General features: G+C 42.7%; 1 protein-coding gene across 2 annotated transcripts; it reads right to left on the bottom strand.

Annotated features, from left to right (window-relative positions):
* myh9b (myosin, heavy chain 9b, non-muscle) lies at nt 1-22,486 on the bottom strand. Of its 2 annotated transcripts, XM_007576418.2 has the most exons (40): nt 22,133-22,486; nt 19,360-19,516; nt 18,781-18,808; nt 18,581-18,674; nt 18,151-18,168; nt 15,661-15,753; nt 15,514-15,577; nt 15,294-15,392; nt 15,050-15,193; nt 14,512-14,607; nt 14,155-14,426; nt 13,891-14,064; nt 13,627-13,800; nt 13,271-13,385; nt 12,087-12,274; nt 11,493-11,614; nt 11,338-11,407; nt 11,092-11,252; nt 10,172-10,280; nt 9,950-10,081; nt 9,654-9,860; nt 9,433-9,570; nt 9,009-9,132; nt 8,217-8,388; nt 7,912-8,124; nt 6,986-7,130; nt 6,687-6,893; nt 6,447-6,551; nt 5,274-5,426; nt 4,911-5,159; nt 4,614-4,826; nt 4,306-4,518; nt 3,720-3,881; nt 3,503-3,631; nt 3,323-3,411; nt 3,123-3,246; nt 2,838-3,046; nt 2,492-2,600; nt 2,168-2,340; nt 1-1,532 (listed from the first exon to the last, which is right to left on the bottom strand). In XM_007576418.2, the coding sequence occupies exons 1-40, from the start codon at nt 22,457-22,459 to the stop codon at nt 1,421-1,423; spliced, it is 5,883 nt and encodes a 1,960-aa protein (XP_007576480.1). In that variant the 5' UTR covers nt 22,460-22,486; the 3' UTR covers nt 1-1,420. The 2 variants fall into 2 exon arrangements, with proteins under 2 accessions (XP_007576480.1, XP_007576482.1); XM_007576420.2 differs by lacking the exon at nt 18,151-18,168.

Genomic DNA, 22,486 nt, shown 5'->3' on the forward strand with positions numbered 1-22,486 from the left:
TGGCAGTTTAGAAAGCATCTTTATTTGCAATATCATAATTGACCACATGACATCCAGCCAGAGTTGCGGTGATAAACGTTACAAAATAACTGGTGCACATTATTTATTTAAAATCCTTTTTTTTTCTTTTGGATCGCCTTTGTTTAGTAGGTACGAAATCTGCAATCTTTCGAATTATGAGTCGTTATTTTGGAAGTAACAACACAATCCTCTCACTTTCCAGCAGTGTGAGCCAAAAGGTGACCCTGGGCACAGCCTGTGAGGGGCTTCATGTCACGATATCTCCACCAGATCGCATGCAAACAATCTCTTATCTATACCACACTGCTGCCAAGCTGTAGAGTATCAAAGAATCTCCCTCCCTCTTATATCTGCCTTTGGTTCATCTCTCTTAGCAAGCTGTGCCCTAAGAATACAGTGTGTGCTGCGAGTCAAAAAAACAAAAAACAAAAAAGCTACCCTACCATTTATACTTCACCCTGAACATACGAAAAACACTGATGGCGAGAAAAATGACAATCAATGTACGTCCAGAAAGCAAACAACAGCTGTGAACCCTGCCAAGTAGGTGTCAGTTGCATTTAAGGCTTTTTATAGTGTGTGTTGGCAGTGTGTGTGTGTGTGTGTGCGCATGGTCATTCAAAGACTTCAAAGCTGCATCTTTGCCGTTTTGTTGGAACTCCACAAATGCAGTGGTACGTCATTTAGGTTCATAACTTTTCTTCAGTGCAAAATTAAGAAAATTTCAGCGCACCAATTAAAACCTTCAGGACATCTTCGGTCAACTTCACATACAAAATATTCTCGGCCAAAACATTGAAACGAGCGCTAATCGTAGCTAGGCGTGTCGAGTACATTTCAGGATATTGCATAAATCTTTATGAACCTCAAAGAAGAGCAACAAATGAGCATGATACACATGAAGCATTTACCATCCTTAGCCATTATTTTAAACGAAACAAAAAAAAAATGTCTGCATAATAGAAACTTCTACTTGATATTTACTTTGGTCCCCTTCCATGTAATTGGCTTCATTCTTTTATTTTCCCTTCTATTAGAAAAATAAATCCTAAATCAGGTCTATTACAAGTCTAAATTTTCCTTATAAAAATAGTTACTTTTCCCAGAGAATGAAAAAGGAAGTGATGAAAGAAATTGAGCCAAAAAAAAAAAAAAAAGAAATGTGAGAGTGTGTTGGAATAGCGATTGTCTACGTTTACTGGCGTGTAGCTGCTATGGATGCATAGTTTGATGCTGTTCGGATAGATCGGACAGTCGCAGGACTGAACTTGGACTGAGCAGAATCCCTGCCTTTAGTCTGGACATGATTTTCTTTCTTCTTTCCAGTATTTGCTGCTCTTTCTGGTTAGGATTCAGCGTGGAGGAGGCGAGAGGCAGAGGGGCCGGAGGATGGGGCCCTTTAAGCTTGGGGCTCCGGGGCTTCGGCCTTGGGCTCGGCTTCCTCATCGCTCTCCACGTTTTCCACGCGAGGGACAGTGCGGCGAGTTACGCTGAAGGGCAAGTCGCCACGCCTGGAACAGAAAGTTAAAGTTAGGAAAAGCTAATCAGGTCTATTAAAAGGAACGTGTGTCAAGGTCAAGGGTCGGGGGCCAAATCTGGCCCCGCTGCAGCTTTTATGCGGCCCTCATGAAATCCCTTCAAAATCAGCAGATTAATGCCTTCTTTTGCTCTAATAAATAGATGTGACTTTATTGCAAATTTTCCTCAAAAATGGTCAAAAACATTGGGCTTCAGTGGTGCTAACTCCCACCTGCAGGTGGCAGTGTTTGTTCAACACTGCTGCTATTCTCTATGAAAGCATGGAGAATATAAAATAAATACAAGTTTTACTTAAGTGCAAATTTTGCTAAATTGTTTTAATATATTTGCACAAAACGAGAAAAAAAGTAATCCTAGAGGGACTGATCAATGTGAAAACGTCCAATATTTAATTTGAACTATTTACCAAATGCAGAGAGCTATTCATTAAAATGTTAACAGGATATAGTTTTATCAATAGATTCCAGCACAACCGGCCCTTTAAGAACGTTCATGATCTACATTCGGTCCAGAATGAAAATCTATGGTATAACCTGCATCAGTCATCTCTTGTTTTGTGACATGATGCTGCTGCTGAGGGAGTTGTGCGTCGTCGTGGTCTTCCTACCTCAGCTTGCTCTTGAGGGAGGCCACCTCGCGGTTCATGGCGTCTGCAGACTCCGTGGCGTCCTCCAGCTCCCTCTGGAGTTTCCTTCGGTTGGCGTTGGCCCTCTGGGCCTCCTCCTCAGCCTCCTCCAGTTGGCGCTTCAGCTGCTTCATGCGAGAGTTCAACTTGTCCGCCTGGAAAGGACAAATTAACTCTGATGAGGTTGGATGAACAAAAGCATTTATTCGACATCGGTGCAAAGCCCCTCCATTATGCCTGCGGTCTAGTTAAAGGGAGGCTAAGCTAACGTTTTCATATGTGTTTCAGAGGAAGTGAGAGGCAGACCTGGTCCTTGTGCTGCTCTGCACTGCGCCTCTCGTCATCCACCTGCAGGATGACTTCCTTCAGCTTCTTCTCGGTGCGTCTCACCAGTTTGGTGGCAGTCTGCCTCTCCCTGAGGAAAAGCACGGCATTAGTAGAAGTTCAGAAAAACATTTTTTAAGTTGGTTCCTTAAGGAATCACAATTCCTAGTCTTGAGTAAACTGCATATCGCATTAGGTGTCTATTTTGAAAAATTTTATTTAAGAAAATTCAGCGTTTGAAAAGTTGAATATTTGCTAGGCAGAAGTCAGAATTTTTTTAATTAATTTTTAATTAATTAATTTGTTCAGATCAGCCACGTTTCCACACCTGGTTTCGATGTCCAGCTGCTCCTCCAGCTGGGCGATCTTGGCCTCCAGGGCGGCCATGTTGGCCTTGTACTTGGACTTGACGGTTCCCTCGAGCTCCTGCAGCTTCAGCTTCAGCTCCTTGTTCTGGCGCTCCAGCTGGCTGCGCGCGCCCTCCAGCCGCTGAGAGGTGCTGCGCTCTGCGGTCAGCTCCACGTTGATCTGGTCGGTCTAAAGAGGAGACAAACCAGTTGGGTTTGAACTGGTCCGGTCTGGGTGAAAGGCGACCGTTAAAGCACAGACGGACCTGCAGCATGGCCTTCTTCAGCCGGTCGTTGATGAGCTCCGTGTTGCACTGCTCCTCCTCCAGCTCCTCCTCCAGCTGGGTGATGCGAGCCTCCAGCCGCCTCCTCTCCTCCGCAGCCTGAGCGCTGAGGGGAAACGGATCAGAGGTTCAGAAACACAGACTATGAAGGAAAGTCGAGCTCGTTTTGACAGGAGTCTTACTTCTTAGCGGCCTGGTTGTTGATTTCGTCCTGCAGCTCGTCTCTCTCCTGCATGGCCTGTCGCTTCATTCGTTCTGCTCCTGCCAGCTCCTGAATTATGGTGGAGGAATTAAAAAAAACACATCAGTAATCAGCAGGTGGTCGGTGGTAGGCGAACTGGACACCTGGTGTTTTCACCGACCTCCTGCATCTGGATCATGTCGGCCTCCATGCCCTTCAGCTTCTTCTCCGTCTCCTTGCTCTGGGCCAAGATCTCGTCTCTGGACATGCGAGTGTCCTCCAGCTCTCGGAGCAGATCCTTCATCTGAGCCTGAGGATTACAAAAAAAAAAAAAAAAAGTTCAAACTGAGGTCCTGGGAAGACATTTAATAGCTTTAGGGTTTAGTAGCTGTGCTCACTTGAAGCTTCTTGAGCTGCTTCAGGGCCTCGTCGCGGTTCTTGTTGGCCGTGTCGATGGCAGCCTCCAGTTCCTTCAGGTCCAGCTCCAGCTTTTTGCGCGCCGCCACGGCGGCAGAGCGCTGCTTCCTCTCGTCTTCCAGCTCCATCTCCATCTCACGCACCTACAGGGGTCACGTCCGCTGATGTTAGCCACAAGAAATGTGAAGTCGTTGCCTATAACCATGATTAACAACCAAAAGTAGTTTTCATATCTGGTCACATTACAACCTGTTTTCCTGACCCGTCTGCTGCGCTGCCTTGGTTTTCACAGCATGGCTAATTAACTTTATTCTCGTATTATTTTGATTTTGTTGTCATTCAACTTCATCCTTATGACTTTATTCTAAATCATACCAAATACACACTTTTAGATTTTTTTTATTTGTAGTAAAAAAAAGTTTAAAATTATGTCGATTAGTCAAATCAGATAGAATCTCAGTCAAACCCAGTGAAACTTGCTGTTATATTGTGACCAAACATGAAAAGTTGAGGCGTAGAAACATCAGCCGGGCTTCGTTCCTGTCAGTGACCCAGGGACGGACAGACCTGTTTGACCAGAGCTCTCTTCTTCTCCTCTCCCATCTCGTCGCGCCCTGCCAGGTCTCTCTCGTACTGCGCCTTCATGGCCTGCATGTTGACCTCCAGACGCAGCTTGGCGTCCTCTGTGGCCTGCAGCTCGTCCTCCAGTTCCTCCAGCTGAGTCCTCATCTCCTCCAGCTGCTGCTCCATGGCACGCTTGGACTTCTCCAGCTCGTGGACCTGCAGAGCACGGGCAGATGGAGAGTTAAGGATGGAGTTTGCAAGAAAGAGTAGTTAGCCGGTGAAAAAGTTTTCTTTTTTTTTTTTAAACTTACGTTCTTGCCCACGTCATCCTTAGACGAAACCAGATCCTCCATTTCAGCGCGCAGCAGCTTGTTGTTGCGGTCCAGCTCCTCCTTGACGTCCATCAGAGATTCCAGTTCTCGGGTCAGAGCCAGAGCACGGGTTTCTTTCTCGCGTGCCTCGGCTTCAGCTCGGTCTCGCTCCTCCGCGTAGCGCGCAGAGATGTTCTTCTCCTCTGCGAGCATCTGGAAACGACAGAAAGCCAACGGTTACGGCTTCGGTCTTCAACGGAAACCCCGGCGATTCCTGCTTCGGCATCTCTCGTCGACCTGGTCAAACTTCTTCTGCTTCTTCTCCAGGTTGGAGACGATCTGTCGGAGGTGGTCCTGGTCCACCAGCAGGTCGTCCAGCTCCTGCTGCAGACGCGTCTTTGTTTTGTCCAGCTTGTCAAACGCGGCGCATTTCTCCTCCAGCCGCTGGTTGGTGCTCTCCAGGTCCCTCTGCAGTCTCTTCTTCCCCTCCTCGGCGGACTCCAGGGAGCCGGCGTCCTGCTCCACCTTCTTCTTCATGTCAGCAAGCTGTGGAGAGGCGTTGCTCGTTTGTTATCAGTGCGACCGGTACACTGGTGTTGAAACACTTGAATAAAATTGTCAGTAGAAAGTTTGCTCCAGCAGCTGATTGGTGCGTCTCACCTGAGCCTGCACCGTCTGAAGCTGCCGCTCCACATTCTTCTTGGCTTCCTCCTCTTCCTCCAGCTGCTCTTTCAAGTTGTTCTGTTCGTCCTCCAGCTGCCGCAGACGAGTGTTGAGGGAGAGCTTCTGACGCGTCTCTTCTTGGAGGAGTTCCTGTGGCACAGCAAGACACAAACTTTGACTTAACAGTTGCATGATGACGTATGTAAGGTTTAAGCTTTCAGACTCGTACAGCATCTGACAAACTGAAGGTAAAGAAAATAGTGCTCAGCATTGCTTGCGGTGTCCCCCACAGGTGAGTACTTGGTCTGTTTATTATACATAAATGATATTTCTAATGTTTGAAACATAGAAAGCGGGCATTATATGCAGACGATTATTTGTTCTGATGAAAATCTAGAGGAATTGCCAAGTTGTCTGTTTAGAAATGTGTTGGAAATAGAAAAAAGATTGCAAGCTCAGAGATAGTGATGTGAAGTCTGTTGACCTTTCACACAGTCAATACGGAATGCCTATTGTGTCGAAATACGAAGTTGAACTTTAAAGTATGATGGTCCTTTCAAAATAATAATAATAAAAAAGTATAAAAAAATGTTTAAGTTAAAACATAATATTTATTTATTATGTTTATTTTCTTTTTATCAGTATTATTTCTATAGCGCATCAACATGTAGGCCTGTAACAACAAATTCAGCTGGACGATAAATTGTCCCAGAAGTTATTTTCTCAAAGTTAAATTCTCAAAGATCAATAAACTTTAAATGAACATTTAACTCTGGAGCTGGAAGACATTTTAAATATCCAAATTAACAAAACAAAATGAATGATGAAGTCTCTAAATAAAATGATCCTTAAAAAAAGAGGCTAATTGAGACCAGAGCACCAGACCGAAGACTTCTGTCATCCAGTTTTTGATACAAAGAGAAAAAATAATAAATCATGCAAATGGAAATTATTTAGAGGATTTCAATTTATCCTGCAATTAACTGATTTAATTGCAGGATAATTGCAGGTTTATAAACATGCGTTAAATAAGGCCACATCAGTCTGTAGGTACTGGAGGAGACAGTTTGCAGACATCATCTTACTACAGTACTTTTAACAGCTGTAGTTTCTTTCTGAGCTGTTGGGTCAGCTCTGTCTGCAGCTACGTTTGGTTATGCCATGTTGTACCTGGGCGTCCTGCAGCTGGGATTCCACAGCCGAGAAGTCTTTACTGGCTTTTATGGATTTGCCCTCAGCCTCACTCAACATGCCGTTAACATTGTCCAGCTCAGCCTGTGGAGAGATGAAAAGAAAGGACAAACTTCAGTAGATTGTCGAAGTGAGTTTTACCTTGTGTCAGTGATCGTACGCCGTATTTGATGGATACCAGGGTTAACAATTTGGAAAGCGGTGGATCCAGAAACGTACCTGCACTTTAGCCAGTTTCTCAGCCAGCTCCACCCTCTGGCGCTCAGCCTCAGAGTATTTGGCCTGCAGCTCCTGTGTCAGTCCTTCAGCCTTCTTCCTGCGGTGCTCGGAGTCAGTCTTGCCCTGCATCAGCGTCTGCAGCTCGATGGTCAGCTCGTTCTTCTCAGACTCCAAGGCTTGTTTGGCCTTCTCCATCGACACTTTGTTCTGCAGGGGGAAAAACAGAAAGTCAGTGGTTGTTGTTAAGAAGATACAAGTGGAGAAAGAAAGAGCAGAGGGTAGTAGCATGGAGAGTGTACCCTCTTCGCCTGCTCCAGCTGCTCGTTAAGCTCGTCGAAGGCCTGGCTGTGCTTCTGCCTCATCTCAGCCAGCTGATGCTCGTGGACTCTGGCTTCTTCCTCCAGGCTCTTCTTCAGCTGAGTCACCTCGGTCTCACGTTTGGTCCTGTAGGAGCAGCAGCAGAGGACAGCGAACTTATGAGAAGATCAATGCCTTCAAGAGACGCTTCGCTTTCACAAAACCAGACGAGGTCAGAAACCTTCAGGCCATGAAGAGCCTCTTACTGAAGTACCACTAACTCAGTCACCTGGAAACAGTCGCAATAAGAAATATTCCTGGACAATGAATTGTCCAGGAAATTATTGCGATAAATGATAATATCGTCATTTTGAGACCATTTTCAACTGATGTAATTATAATCTTGGCATATTAATGCAAATGAGCCCTTTCAAAGACACAAAAATGCCAATTTCTAAAGAATATTTAAACAAAACAACAATAATTAAAACAGATTATAAAATCTGTAACCAAAATTGTGTTTCAGAAAACGATCATTCAAGCTTTGAAGGGGAAAACGAGCAAAAGTGCCAGTTTGAACTTTCTGTTTTACAAAATCCAAGCCAAGTGTTTAGTAAATGTCAAATGTTTGCAGCATTTTTAAAAAATATTAAAGGCCAATATTTGTTGACTACTATAATTTATTATGCAATTTATTTATTTATTTATTTATTGCTTATTTTGACAGGTTTCACTGAGAAAGCCTGACCCATTTTTTTTCCTACAAATTCCAAGTAGAAAAGGCTGAAACTTAAGAACCACAATTAAACATGCAGCGGCATGATCCTCCTACTTCATTGAAAAATGTGAGTTTTTTATAAATTGAAACGTTTCCATTAAGCAAATTTACCTTCCATAAGGTGAATGGGAACTGAAGCAGTCTTCCTACCTGAGCTCCTGCATAGCCGCTGTAGAGTCCAGGGTGTCCTCCAGCTCTGTCTTCAGGGCCTCCAGCTCCTCCCCCAGGTCCCTGCGGTGTTTCTCGGCCTTCACGCGGGCCTGCTTCTCCAGCTCCAGGTCCTCTTGCAGCTCGGACAGCTGAGCCTCCAGCTCTCTGATCTTCTTCTGAGCCATGTTCTTCTGGGCGGCCTCCTCCTCGATTCTTAACAGAGGACATTCACAGCAAAGTTTAGTGAACTGAGGCAACAAGTTGATGGGTTTTACGCAGAGGCGACGTTCGGCGCTCAAGCAGACCTGGCGAGGGCGGCCTGCAGCTCCTCCTCCTTCTTGGCCAGCTGGGCGCGCAGCTCGGCGATCTGAGCCTGGAGCTCAGCAATCTGGTCGTGCGTCTCGGTGAAGTCGCCCTCCAGCTTGCGTCTGTTCTTTTCCAGCTCCTGACGCGCCTTCTCCTCCCGACGCAGCCGATCTGAACACGAGGTGATCGATTATTGATTAGAGAAAGGTGGTAGAAATCATACCACCTTGGACTAGGACTGTGTGATAAAACTATGATATCAATTAACAGAATTTTCTTCTGTTCTTTTTTTACTTAAAATTTTGGAAAATCTGGATTTTTTTTTTTAATTGTCCAAACTAAATTTCTGAACTTTCAGAAGCAAAATGAACTAAATGAACCAATATAAGTTCAGTGTTATAGGTCATCATTTATTCCTGCTATTAATAATGTCTAATGATGGTATTCGACATTCTACAGCAGGGACAAAGTGAACTAAAATATAACAAAACTTTAGTTTTCACAAATAATTATTTTGGTGATTCTAACTGACCTAAGAAGAAAAGTTTAGTCTGATTTAACTTTAGATAAGAAAAAATAATGTCTATTATTAGGTTATAAAAATATCTGGTCTCAACTGTAAAATATATTTTTCCATATTTAGGCTTTAAATAAAACATTCAATTGCATAAAGCTATGAAATTTGAATGTCAAGCACTTTTGAGGATTTTATGCAGAAATCAAGCAGAGCTCATTCAAATTCAAGCCTTTTCAAGGATTTCAAGCACCCTGATTCTAAATGTTTCTCCTACCTTCCAGGTCTGTGATCATGGCCTCGTGTTTCGTCTTCAGTTTCTGTAAACTCTTGGATTTTTCCTCCTCCTCTGCCAGGTTGGTGGTGAATTCAGAGATTCTCTCTTCCATCAACTTTTTCTCCTGGATGAGGAGAAAAAAAATGTAAATAAAATTGTGGCACGACAAAAAAAAAAATCAGCCAGCACTGGTTTCATATTAGTTGTGAAGACACTGATGACGATGTTTAGCAGCAGGTACAAGAGATTGATCAACAGCGCTAAGACCTGCCTCCTGGCTCTGATTGGTTGTTTTTGGTCGGGTGAAGCACATTTCGTCAGACAGCAACAGTTACACGCTGCAGCTTTAAATGGTCAATTTGATGACCTCCAGTTCAACTCCACTGGACTTGGTTATCAGGAGAAAATATGCCAGAATCCAAACCTTGAGTAGTTTGTTGTTCTGATCGTCGAGAACCATGACGTCCTCTTCAATCTTCTTCATCTTGGCCTCCAGAGTGACCTTCTCCAGCTGCAGCTTCTGCCTGGCTGCCTCCTCTTCATCCAGCTGCTGCTCCAGGTCCTGTTGGCACATCCATGACGAGATATTTGATAAGGCAGATCAGACCCTGAGGAACCACCTATCAGAACCGTCTGTTTTCTTACGGAGATATTCTGCTGCATCTTCTTCTTCTCAGCAGCCAGGTGCGACGCGCGCTCTTCCTCCTCCTCCACACGTGCCTCCAGGTCGTGGAGGATCTCCTCCAGCTCCTGCTTCTTGGCGGCCAGGCGGGCTCTCATCTCCTCGGCCTCGGCGCAGAGCTCCGTCTCAGCCTGCAGCTGCTCCTGCAGGGCCATCTTCTCGGCATTCAGCTGGTAAATGACACCAGATGATTTCGTGGTTAGCCTTTATCAACCATGAGCAGTTGTGTAAAGCGTTGTTTTTTTCTCAAAAGCGATACCTGTTGATGTTTTTCCTCCATCTCCTGGAGCTGCTGCTCAGTTTGCAGGTGCTTCTCCTTCACCTTATGCAGCTCTTCATCCTTGGCCTGCATCTCCTCCTCCTGCCGGCTGACTTGAAGCAGAGGCTTCACCTAACAGGGGAAAAGGAAATGTTTATATCCGGAAGAGTGAGAAAAGAAGAAAGCAAAGTTTAATCAGTAGGATGTTTCTTTGAGGGTTACCTTGGTGAAGAGTCGCCACCACTGCCAGTTCCTCAGTTTAAGATAAGCAGCACAGTTCCTCTGAATCACCTTCATGGCCGTCAGCTGCTGCTGTCGCTTTGCAAAAGCCCTGCAAGCAAAACGCTGCCCATCAGAAACATTCACACACTACAACAAATCATCACTAATCCCAACAATTACAAATTTAGAAGTGCTATTGGAAAAAGTCTCATTTTTATGCTTGTAATAATGCGTTTGTTTTTCAGGGTGAAACATACAAACCTTCAACAAATTGTAAAATGACACCATTTTAAAAGTTTTGTCACGACATTTATGGCTCATCAAAACCAAAATATTTTTGTCTTTTGAACAAGAAAGGTCGTAACAGTAAACCAGCAGCACGACTTGGGATTTTTAGATGTTTAGAGGAAATGGGATAAAGAGGAAGAGAGTCGTTAGTTAGCCGTGTTATGACTTTCTAATGAGCTGAAATCTGTCAGAGAGTAGTTTTCTGTCTCATTAAACAAACTCTTGTTAAAACGAGATATAAAACTCGTCTTGTTGGATTGACAAGGTTTGTTAAAACAATAAACAGCTCCTGGATTTAATGGCACGCTCTGGAAGTTAAACTTCTGTACAAAAACTTAGTCTAAAACTATCTGAGTTGAATTTATCATGTTTAGAGAAACCTCAGTTTTTAGTCAAGATTCTGACATTTTTGGCTGATTTCTGATCCTCTGATAGCAGAATTGCTATAATTGTATATATATTATTAACAATATTATAATATATAATTATAATATTGTTCAAATTTTTATAGCCTGTATAGTTCAATACCTGCTGAGCACGGAGGTGGCAGCGTCATACTGAGACTGATTCATTAAAAACATTTGACTCCATGTAAACTGGTTTAGGAATGAATAAAGGGGCTCTCGTCTTACTTGCGGGCCACGTAGCCTCGGCACCAGGCCTGGAAGCTGATGATGATGTCGGTGATCTTCATGTCCCTCTCCTCCTCCAGGTGAGCCAGGACTCCGGCCCTGAAGAACACTTTGCTCTGGCCAATGCGGTACAGGTTGGCATCCAGCTCCAGAGACTGGATCTGATATTAAAAAGAAGAAAACAATCGCTAAGTTGGATTGCAGAGGAACATGGGGATTGTAAACCTACGTCTGCAGGAATCCCACCATGAGGACGCAGGCCTGCTTCCCGTCCATGAAGCCCTTGGGGATGGCGTTTGGAGTCAGGATCTCATACCTGAGAAAAAGAACATTTATTCATCTCTATGCTCTCCTCTTCTGCTCAAACAATAATAAATAAACATTGGGTTCTGCTGCCTTACCTCTGTCTGAACTCCTGGAAAACGATGCGGTTGGGGAATCCCTGCCTACAGATACGGATCCCCTCCAGCACGCCGTTACACCTGAGCTGGTCCAGAACCAGGTGGGGGTCCAGCTTTCCAGCCTGGAAAGACGGAGCCATGCTGGTCAATCTGCATGTTTGGCCCAGCTTGTGAAGCTATTTGTGTATTTAAATGTGCTGTACTAGTGCAGAGTTATCAAACAAATGTGGCATTCAGTACATTTATACTTGCATTAAAAAAAAAAAACTACTTTTTAGTCAATTCAGCAACAATTTTCTATATCAGATTGGTATCGGCCAATACTAAACCTCAGATATTGGAATTGCTCTTGCAAGTGAAAAAAGTGGATCGGTGCATCTCTAGTAAATACAAAACAAACTACAACACAATTATTATGTTAAAAAATGTTACCCAACAGATGTAGCATTATTGATCCGTCATACACATATTTCAAAGTCTAAATGCATGTTGTTTATCTGAGTGGACATGTGACAAACTTTTTGAAAAGGATATGTATAATTAAGACATTTAGAAAAAATAATTCTTACTAATGTTACCATAATTCACACATACCTTCTTCTCGTGGTTGGGAATGATGCAGCGAACAAAGTTGGGGTTGGTGTTCCTCAGTGTGGCCATTAGTTTGGACAGCTGCTCCTTGTAGAGCTGGCCCACGGTGCGGAACATGCCTTTACGGGTCTTAAAGGCACCGGGCATCTCGGACATGCCGGACACTTTGTCCAGGCCCACGATGCGGTCCACTGGAAAGTGGAAAAAAAAAAGAAAAAAAAAAAAACATGCTTTATGTTTGACCTCAAATGAGTTTCAGGTGGTCTGAATGTCTAACCAAGCAAACTCAAGGCAAATGCACATCACAAGGAATAATGAAGAGGACCGTTGTCTCAGGTTGTCTCAAGAAGACACACACCGGACCACAGGAGGTGGCTTACAGAACCAGAACCACTAGAACACCACACAAACGGCGAGTAAATGCAAAAGAAGGACAACAGGCCAGTCACAGAAGCCAGTGAAGCCAGAAGGATAACACACCATGACAAAAACAAAACAAAACTGAATCAATATATTTAATGCAGTGACTTAAAGAGATCTGTCAACCGTAAACGATGACAGTTTGTTTATCGGAGTGAAAACTATGTGCGATGGCAGATTTGAATATGTATGTGTGCCAAAGGTGGTGACAAAACCAAACCCATGCAGTATATACCCATTGCTGCACTGTTGCAGTACCCAAGACCAACACCAGGGGTCCCCACACAACGCTATCACACAGAGGGAGAAAAGGAGAGTCCAATGAAAGAGCAACAATGACCCAGAGATTATTAGAGTTGTTTTTTTTAAGGCCAGTAGTTCATATGTTCAGTATGGGATGAATAAAAAAAAAGCTGTTTTTAAAGTTTTCTTTACGGCTAATAATAATAGAGACACAAAACAAACAGCAGGGGGGAAAATAGTAAGAAAGAATCTGTTTCACCTGAATCAGAGTGCAGAATAGGAAAACGTTGGTAAAAATAAGCTCTCTGACAATGCTGTACCTCTGAGAGCCGACAGGAAAAATAAATAAATAAATGACAGACGAGAACGGGGCCAAACGGAGGAAGAAACAGACAAACGACCAGCGGAGGTTTGACAAAAAGGTAAAGACAGAGGCCAAGAACCGGACAGTAAAAGAAGTGAGAACTATGAACAGTTTAGAGAAAAGACCTGACCCTACTGAAGCCACGTCCGCCTAAACTCACCGTCCCTCCAGAGCTCAGACACAAACTTGTCGGTGGACTGGTTGAGGAGCGTGGCGACGTTATCGTTCAGGGGGTCCATGTTCTTCATCAGCCACTCGTCTGCTTTGTAATCCACCTGACAGGAAACGCATCGTCAGGAAATCTCAAGCACGGTTTATGGCTTTGGGCAGGGCTGAACTTTTGGTTTTTGAGGTTTTATTGTTTGGAAAAATTTGGTTTCCATAGTTCAGAGTGATGTCAGCAGGCCCAGAGCCGCCATTTTGTTTGACAAGCGTGTTTTACATTTGTAACAGAAACGCAGCTAGTGTCGACATGGTATAAAGGAGACTGCATGAGGACAGAGGGTGCAGGTCTACCTTGCCAGCGTAGTGAATGATGCAGAAATCTGCTTCATCCTTCAGTTTCTTGGGCTTGTGGAACTTGGGGTGTGTGCCCTGCTCCTGGACCACCTTCTCCACAAAGCTCTTGTCCGTTGCCTTGGGAAACCAGCACTCCTCGTCCAGCAAAGCCAGGATACCAGGAGGACTGGCCTGGAGGCAGAAGAGAGAGCGAGAATGTTGGACAACATATTGGTAAGAAATCTTCTCGTACTAAAATATTGAAAGACCAGAGGAACCAACCGGTTTCTCGATGAGGTCGATGCACGGCTGCAGGTCCAGGCCGAAGTCGATGAAGCTCCACTCGATGCCCTCCCTCTGGTACTCCTCCTGCTCCAGGATGAACATGGTGTGGTTGAAGAGCTGCTGCAGCTTCTCGTTGGTGTAGTTGATGCACAGCTGCTCGAAGGAGTTCAGCTGCAAAGAGAAGAGGAAACTGCTCAGCACCCACCGATCGTCGTGCGTGCGTGTGGACGTCAACGTCGTCCAGGAGGGTTCGTTTCTCACCTCGAAGATCTCAAAGCCGGCGATGTCCAGGATGCCGATGAATGAGGCGCCCTGTCTCTTTGTCTTGTCCAGCGCTTTGTTGATTCTCATGACCAGCCAGCGGAACATCCGCTCATAGGTAGCCTTGGCCAGGGCCTCCACGGCGAACTCCGCCTGCTCCTGAGTCTGAGCCTTCTGGACGTAGTCTCGGCCCACTTTGATTCTGGGGGACAGGATGGCCCTGGTGAAGTCCGTCACGTTCATGCCCATGAGGTGGCACACCTTCTGGGCAGCTGGTGCAGAGAAACGGTATTATCGCAGCTGATTGGGAGGGGGGGGAAAAAGACTTCAATGTGCAGAGATGAGGTTCATCTTTACCTGTATTGTCAGGCATTGAGGCTTGGTCTGTGTGCCGTTCCTTCTTGAAGCTCATGTTTCCGAGCTGCAGCACTGCGGCCACCACCTTCAACATTCCTACGCAAAGAAGGAAATGAGCAGAAATGCATGAAGTTTATGCCACACTGATCCAGAACGCTGCTGCTCGCATTTTCACTGAAAACATTTACATTGTTTTACAGCAACTATAAAACAATGTAAAACATTGGTTTTACAAGGTACTAGAAAGTGTTTTTTCCCCTTCAGATTTTTTTTAAAGAACTTAAACATCAAGAGGAAAACTAATGTTTTTAAGGAGAAAGAAAATCCTCCTTTTAAAAACGCTTTAAATGGGAACTCAACACCCAAATGCCTGTCGCATAAAACAAAAGGCCGGATTGAAAGCCGGACACAGGGCGGGTTAGACCGTCAGGCAGAAATGTGGTTATAAATCTGGAAATTGGGACCAGGAATAGTCAAGATATCCAGAAGTTTTCCAGACCTGGGATGTAAATTCTAATACTAGAAGTCGATTCCTTACCGATCTGCTCGTCCTCTGGAATCCCCATGATCCTGAAGGCCTCCATGGTTTCTGTGAACAGATCCTTGTCCTGCTGTCCCGGGATCGTGACGTTTCCGTTGGAAAGGAATCGATAGTTGTTGTAATTTTCAAGGAGAAGCTCGTCTGTGGTCAACGGCAAAATGGAGACATTTGATGTTCAAGCCAAGTGACAAGAACGCGACCAATAGTAAACCTTCTGCTAAATATCCAAGCAGCCTCTTACTTCGTAGTTTGTCTCCTGCTCCTGTGAGCATGTAGTAGAAAATGTGAAACGTCCTCTCGTCTTTGGCCTGGCGAATGGCACGGGATTTCTCCAGCAAGTCTTGAGGTCAATTTGTCAAGGAAGGATTTTGACAACTAATTTAGCAGCTCAAACGTTCAATTCCTAAATCATTCAAACGAAGCAGAAAGGGAAAACTATGTAATCTCAGTAATCAGGATACAGGTTTCAATATTGGCACCAACGATGTAGCCGTTGACATCGAAGTTGATTCTAATGAATTTTCCCTGCAAGGGGAAAAATAAATCATTTTAAACAAAATGTGAAACTAAAAATTGATGAGAAATCTTAACTTTGTAATCATTCATACAAATCTGGAAGAGTTGTCATTTTTGACGGTTTTGGCATTTCCAAAGGCTTCCAGGATGGGATTAGCCTGCAGTAGCTGCTTCTCCAGCTCCCCCTGGTGGAAGGTAACAGATTTGCAGAGAATGTTATATATATATAAAAAAGTTAAAATTCATACTTCATAATACGACGGAATAATCGGACCATAGTAAGGAAATTTTATTTATTCAAATCCAAGTATAAAATCATGGTATTACAATAGTTGTATTACGAGAATAAAGTTGTAATAATGTGAGAATAAAGTCATATTACCAGAAAAATATTGACAACATATCATTTTTGACTCTTTTCTTATAATAATATGACTTTTTCCTTCATAATTTTATTTTATTTTTAATTTTCTTAACGTGGCCCTCATACTCAGTCACATCATGACGACAATTTTGGCAAAAGTATTCGTCATCCAAAGTCTTTGTTTACCATTCTGTCATTAGAATGGTAAACAAAGGCTGAGATTTGGTCTAAAATCATTCAGCCAAATTTCATTTTATTCTAAAATCAAACATTCAGGAATATTAATGTTAGCTGATTGACCATAGGTAGTTTACATCTGAGAAGGGAAAAAAAACATTTAAATAACACAGACCAGCAGCAGCAACACACATTTTGCACCCAAGCATAAAACCCAACACATGACGCATTAGTGCCCCAACAACAACCCAGACCCAGAGACCGTCAACAAACCCAGCACCTGATACAGAGAAGAACAGTCCAGTGAAGACTCAGGAGAGGGAACTTTTCAGTCCATCCTTATTTAATTTAAGGCTTTAAGAAACCCTTGGTGAACGGTTAAAAACACACAAACACAAAAAATGTCCAAAACAAGCATGACTCGAGTTCAAAATGATTCGTTTTGAAGTGTAAACACATACTCAACAACACAGTGCCTTGCAAAAGGTTTCAACTTGTTTTTTTATTATTATTTTTAATATCTTTTTTTTTTTTTACATTCTGTCAGTTTGCAATCTCAGACTTTAATGTGTTTTATTAGATTACCAGTTGACAGAACGTAAAACATGTTTGGAAGAGGAAGGAAAATTATGCAGAATTTTCAGCTTTTTTTGTAGAAATAAAAAGATGAAAAGTGTGAAAAACATGTAGTCAGCCCCTGCTTAGCTGATAAATATGACTATAGTAAAGTCTTCTCCCAGACGCTCAGGTGGATTTACTGGACTTTGAGTAGGCCATTTTAAAACATTGCATTGCATCTCTGCCTATGTACTTCGGTTGATTATTCAACTGGATGAGTGACTATATGATTTACTATCAAGAAAGATGAAAAAAAGACTATTATATTACTATTCATTTAAATGAAATGAACCGATTGCTCTTGCAAACTCCAAAAACTGGGGTAATAGTTCGGATTTTTACTTTTGCTGTTTGAACCATCTGTTTCAAATTATTTTGAAGTATTATTGAACATAAATACTGTATGTCATTTTACAGTCCGTCATCTCTAATCTAACAGCTTCCTGGTACGTACTACAGAGCATGATACTGCCACTACCATGGGTCACCATGTGCATGCTGTGATCGGGGCGACGTACAGCATTAGCTGCGTTTTGCTAACTAGGTAGCCTCTAAAGACGCCTGGTTGCTTTATTTAAGTAATGAGTGTAAATCAAATATACTAAAAACAATAAAATCGTGATGCGTCTGTTTTCTTTCCTTTTGTGGTTTTATTTAATGATTTAAATATAAGAAGTGATATGTAATTTAGTTTAATTTAACAGTATAAATGTTAGCCTTGTGCTTCTGCAGGCAGCTTTTCAGTCAAGTTGTTTAAATTGTTGCAGTGCTTTGAAGAAGTTATTTGATTTCTGACTGAATTGGAAAAAAAAAAAAATCAAAGGGGGCCAAAAACAACTTAACTGCAGGTTTTCTCTACTTTATCACTTACGTTTTTTTAAATCCATGCATAATTTTACTTTCCATTGGCCAATACATACAACATTTTGTTAGTCTGACACAAAAAACATCTCAACAAAAACATTTGCAAGTCACTGTGCAAAATGTAAAAATCTTAGTAATAAATTTAAAGCCTTCTTGTAAAACAAAGCAAAACCAAAGAAGCAATTCAGGATTTTTTGCACAATAAAATAGCGCTTTAATGAAAAATTCAACCAGACAAATCATAAAAAAAATGAACCAATAAAGAAAAAGATGATGGATATATTTCCATCTATACAGACCCCCCTCCTCTTCCACTACTTATTGTCTGGTTGAACTTTTCACTGGAACATGTACGGCTGCCAACGAGCTGCAAACAAACTTCCTCCTGACTTCCTAATGGCTGGCAAGACATGTCACCTCTGCCCTCCATACAAAGTGACTCCCAAAACAGAGCAGGCTTCAGCGAGCGGGTGGGAAATGAAGGAGTGGGGGAGGAGAAAGGATAGAAAAAAAAAGAACATGGTGACAGAAGCAGGTGGAGGAGGAAGGATAAACTCACATGTGACAGGTATGAACCCTGTTGATGGGGGACAAAAAAAAAAGAAAAACAACCTCAAAAAGGGATGAAAGGTGTGGTTTCTTTAAAGCCCTTCCGGGGTCGTCTGCGCTGCATCAAATGTGGCTGACAAGAAGAATACCAGAACAGGTTCTCCTGCTTTGCCTGACAAAAGGCCTGAGTTTGCACAACTTTCCGGTTCAATTAAACATCAGATAAAGTCAGTTTTTACATCTAGAAAAAAAAAAGGTGGTTCCTTTAGAGCAGAACACTGCCGGGTTTTCTTACTGAAGAAAATCGTTTACTGTCCACACAAATCACACAGGTACACATGAGTATGTAGCTTTAACAGGAAAAACTAAATTAAAAAATCCTTTTGGATTAAACTGATATGTAAAAACGTGGAGGTTGTAAGACAACAGGCGGGGCTGACCTGATCTTTCTTCGTCTTGTGAGAGGAAGCAACATGAGCCAGATACTGGATAACCTTCTTGGTGTTCTCTGTCTTACCAGCACCAGACTCGCCTCTGGAGATGACAAGAAAAACAAAAAACAAAAAATGCAATCAGATAAGAAAATAAAAGGAAGAATGTGAGCTACTAAGACAAGCCTGGTTGAAACTTGGTTACTTACGTGCAAAGAATAGACTGGTCTTCCCGATCTGTAAAAAAAAAGGTAAAAAATATGAATATTGTCAACTTTGCACAGAAACTTCATGAGCGTTTTATCAACAGTGTGTACAAGTTTACGCCTATGCAACAGGAAATACACCGACCGCAGACAGGAAATCAATATCCGGCTTCCTGTGACTGAAGCATTTCTAACTGCCTAATTATTGTATCGCCTCCTGAAATGTGGTCTGGAGTACAATGTGTGGAGGAGGAGGGAAAAAAAGAAAAAAATTACACCAGTGGGAAAGAGGATTAGCTAATGTGGTATGCACTGCATCCAAGGGAGTTCTGGGGAAAAAAGGAAAGCCATACAGGAGGTGGATTGAAGAAACACCCTCGACAGGAAATCCCAACTCTGGCCTTCGGAGTGGAGCCACGGCTACTAAACAGTCACTGATTACACACTGCGGTAAAAGGAGGAAAACGGCTAACTGAAGCGAGAAACCTGCTAGAGCAGAATATTTCAATCCTGTGCGTTTGTGACAGATAAATGGAGAGGAAAATGGCCCGCAGGTACGAGGCGACGGGTGCAGCGGCTCACCCTGCATCATGCTCCTGTACGCCGTGTCGGTTATGGCGTAGATGTGGGGGGGCATTTCATGTCTCTTCTTGCCCTTGTACATTTCCACGATCTCTTCGGAGTATATAGGCAGGTTCTTGTAGGGGTTGATCACCACACAGAAGAGACCGGAGTACGTCTGCAGGATGGACACGAGACAATTTAGAAAACACTGCCTTCAAATAATCAACACATAGACGATGGTTTTTTGTTGTTGTTTTTTTTAAAGATTAGTTAACAGATTGTAGAAAAGTACTAGGAAGATTGTCTGGTAAAATGCCACTAGAAGTCTCAATACAACTTTTCCACTTCTGATACGAAACAGATATCACAGCTTTGAGTATCGGTCCATACTGATACTGACCTGATACAATATCAGAAAGAATCATACATAATTTTATTATTCATTTTTGCAGTGTGGAATGTTAGAAAAGGCTTAATCAAGTTATATTACTCTCACAGAAAACATTTGGTATGAAAACAACCAACCCACTTATTAATCAATAGGTTTGCGTGTGGGATGCAAAGGCTGCTGGATAGAAATTCTGGGGCGGAGTAATTGCTGGAGAGGAATGTTTTCATCAGAAATTTTAGATGCAGGTCGATATAAGTTGATACTTGTTTTTTGGTTGATATCTGACCAATTAACAAAATCAATATCAGATCAGGACACCCCTAAAGGACACCAAATATATAATAAGACAGTAAGATAATCTACGTCTCTTTTTGTACTTCTTATACAGTTAAAGTGGTATTTTTATACTTGTAGTACAATTAATGCTTCCACTTTCGTTAGTATTACAGTACAGTTTAAACTAATTCTTTAGGAAAGTCTTATGATGGGAACATAATTAGGGAACATTGCCTTATTAGGCAATATTAGGCACTCACGATGCCAGATGTGTCAGGTGAGAGCTTGAGACTCCTCCCAACCAGTTAAATATAAACACTGGAATGGAGAATGCAAGTTCAACACCAGGCATGCATTAGCCAATGATTACTGCACTCCAAACAGCTGTCATATTATTATAAAGCTAATAATACTGCAGTAGGATATTTACGAGATATTCTGCAACGCTAAAGTAATAGTAAGAAAATAAAAGAACGCAATATTCTATAATTTTCCACTAGCATTTGCGTTTGAGATTTGCATTAATAACAATAATCATATCACACCTGTATATAGTTACTCTCCAATACCAAAACAAAACATTAAAATAATTCCTGTAAAGAGACAGTATTCTATAGCATAATCAAGAAACTATGTTGTCTGCAGTTGTTATAAAAATGCTATAGATATCAAATATGACTAAAAAGAAATTTGACTTTGTAATTCAATAGCTTGAAATTGGGTCTCTGTTTCTTTAAAAACTCCTGCCTTTTCTGAAACGCCTTCAGGAAGTCATTGGTGTTGCACTGAGAGGTAGCTCATAATGAGCTCAGCATATGTGCATTTCCAGGTGTTTACCAATTGCTGCTGGCTAGTCTGTAGGAGTCTTTAGGGAGGGCTGCTCTGTGAGGGAGAAGCTTGGAAACTACAGCTCAGAGGAGGGGCTTCGTCCTTGAAGACGGGGCTAGGTCCACCCAGGCATTTTACACAGCTGAATGGTTGCCATGGGAAATTAAAGGATTTCTCAAACATGCATGAGAGAATCAAGGAAACACTCCAGGTATGTTTTTAATAAGGGAATAATGTTATAGCATGACATAAAGCTCAAAACAGTTGATTTTACACAACACTGCCCCTTTAAAATCTAAAAAAGGGAAAAGTAATAAAACATGATTAGTTACTGATCATATAGAGGAAAAGTACCAGAATGGTTTGACATACAGGGAATAAATCCCCTCCTTGCCGTGAGGAGGGGATTTTGTTTGCAGTTTTGTTAACTTGTGTAATAACACTGGCCCATACTTTATTACCTCATCGCTGAAATTTTCACATGAACTCTGGTTTGTAATACAAAGTTATGTAATCGGAGCTCCACCCAGCTACAAGTTTAAACTGAGGAGCGTTCATGTATTGCATGACTGATCAGGGAACTCGCTTTTTATATTTGTATAAAGATTTGAACATCTTCATCTACAGTACACTTCGTTTCCCCTGAGAGAGTCTCCATTTTGAGTGCGGAGCTATGAAACCATCCATAGAATGGATCTGTGGAGGAAGGGGGAGGGGGACAACGCTCTTTGTTGATATGACCGGGTCACAACTGTGTGTCAAAGGGACAAAATCACTCCCAGGACAGAAAAATGAGGGTAAATAACATTAATTATGGGGGAAAGTAATCAACGTTACAACATGGTTTACATTCCATGCCCCTTTTTTAAAAGCCTGAACTGGTGCCGTTCTTTCTCACTCTTTTTTTTTTTTTTTTTTAAACCTCTTGCACTCTGGAGCACATTGTTCTCTGGAGCTTCCTGTTTACATGATTCGATCCCAAACAGAGAGAACGCAGCAAACATTACAGTACTGCAGGATAGTTTCAAGATGAAGAAGATGGAGCAATTCAATACAGAGGAATGTTAACAGATTGCACATTTTCCTTCCATTTGCAGCTTACACACAATGGAACATCTTGAGCCATGGATGGCTTAACGAGAAGATGATTAGATTGGACCGAGATCAAAAGACACTGGAGATGTTTCACAAAAGCCAGAAAAACTCGCGCAGCAAGAAGTAAAAACGTTTGCTGCTTTGGCATACGCGTATAAGCATATGAATATGTACAACATCTCTGCAGGGTGTCGTACTCACATAGATGAGGCCAGAGTAGTATCTCTCCTTCAGGTTGTGCAGCACGGACGCTTCGTTGAGGCAGGTGAGCTCGGCCATGTCCTCCACCTTGCTGAACTTGGGCGGGTTCATCTTCTGGATGTCGTCCTTGTTCACCTTGATCTTTTTCCCGGAGTCCGCCAGCTCCACCGTGCACTCGTCGCCGCGCTCCTCCTTGATGGAGCCGGCCTCGAAGCCCAGGCGCTCCGAGGGGACCCATACCAGCTTCTTGGTGGCCCAGTCGGCCTGCGCCAGCGGGTTGTTGACCAGGTTGCGGTCCACGTACAGAAACTTGTCCGCGTCTGACATGGTGGCTGGAAAGAGAGAGGGAGCAGT

Source organism: Poecilia formosa, unplaced genomic scaffold (genome assembly GCF_000485575.1).
Source record: "Poecilia formosa unplaced genomic scaffold, Poecilia_formosa-5.1.2 Scaffold407, whole genome shotgun sequence".
NCBI classification, from domain to species: domain Eukaryota; kingdom Metazoa; phylum Chordata; class Actinopteri; order Cyprinodontiformes; family Poeciliidae; genus Poecilia; species Poecilia formosa.

Excerpts from the sequence above, each read along its gene's own strand:
- myh9b (XM_007576418.2), bottom strand. The coding sequence starts at position 22,459 with ATGTCAGACGCGGACAAGTTTCTGTACGTGGACCGCAACCTGGTCAAC. Across the intron at positions 12,275-13,270 it reads GTCTGAGCTCTGGAGGGACG|TGGACCGCATCGTGGGCCTG; the intron begins GTGAGTTTAGGC and ends TCCACTTTCCAG. Across the intron at positions 4,827-4,910 it reads AGCAGAAGAAGTTTGACCAG|ATGCTCGCAGAGGAGAAGAA; the intron begins GTCGACGAGAGA and ends TGTCGTTTCCAG.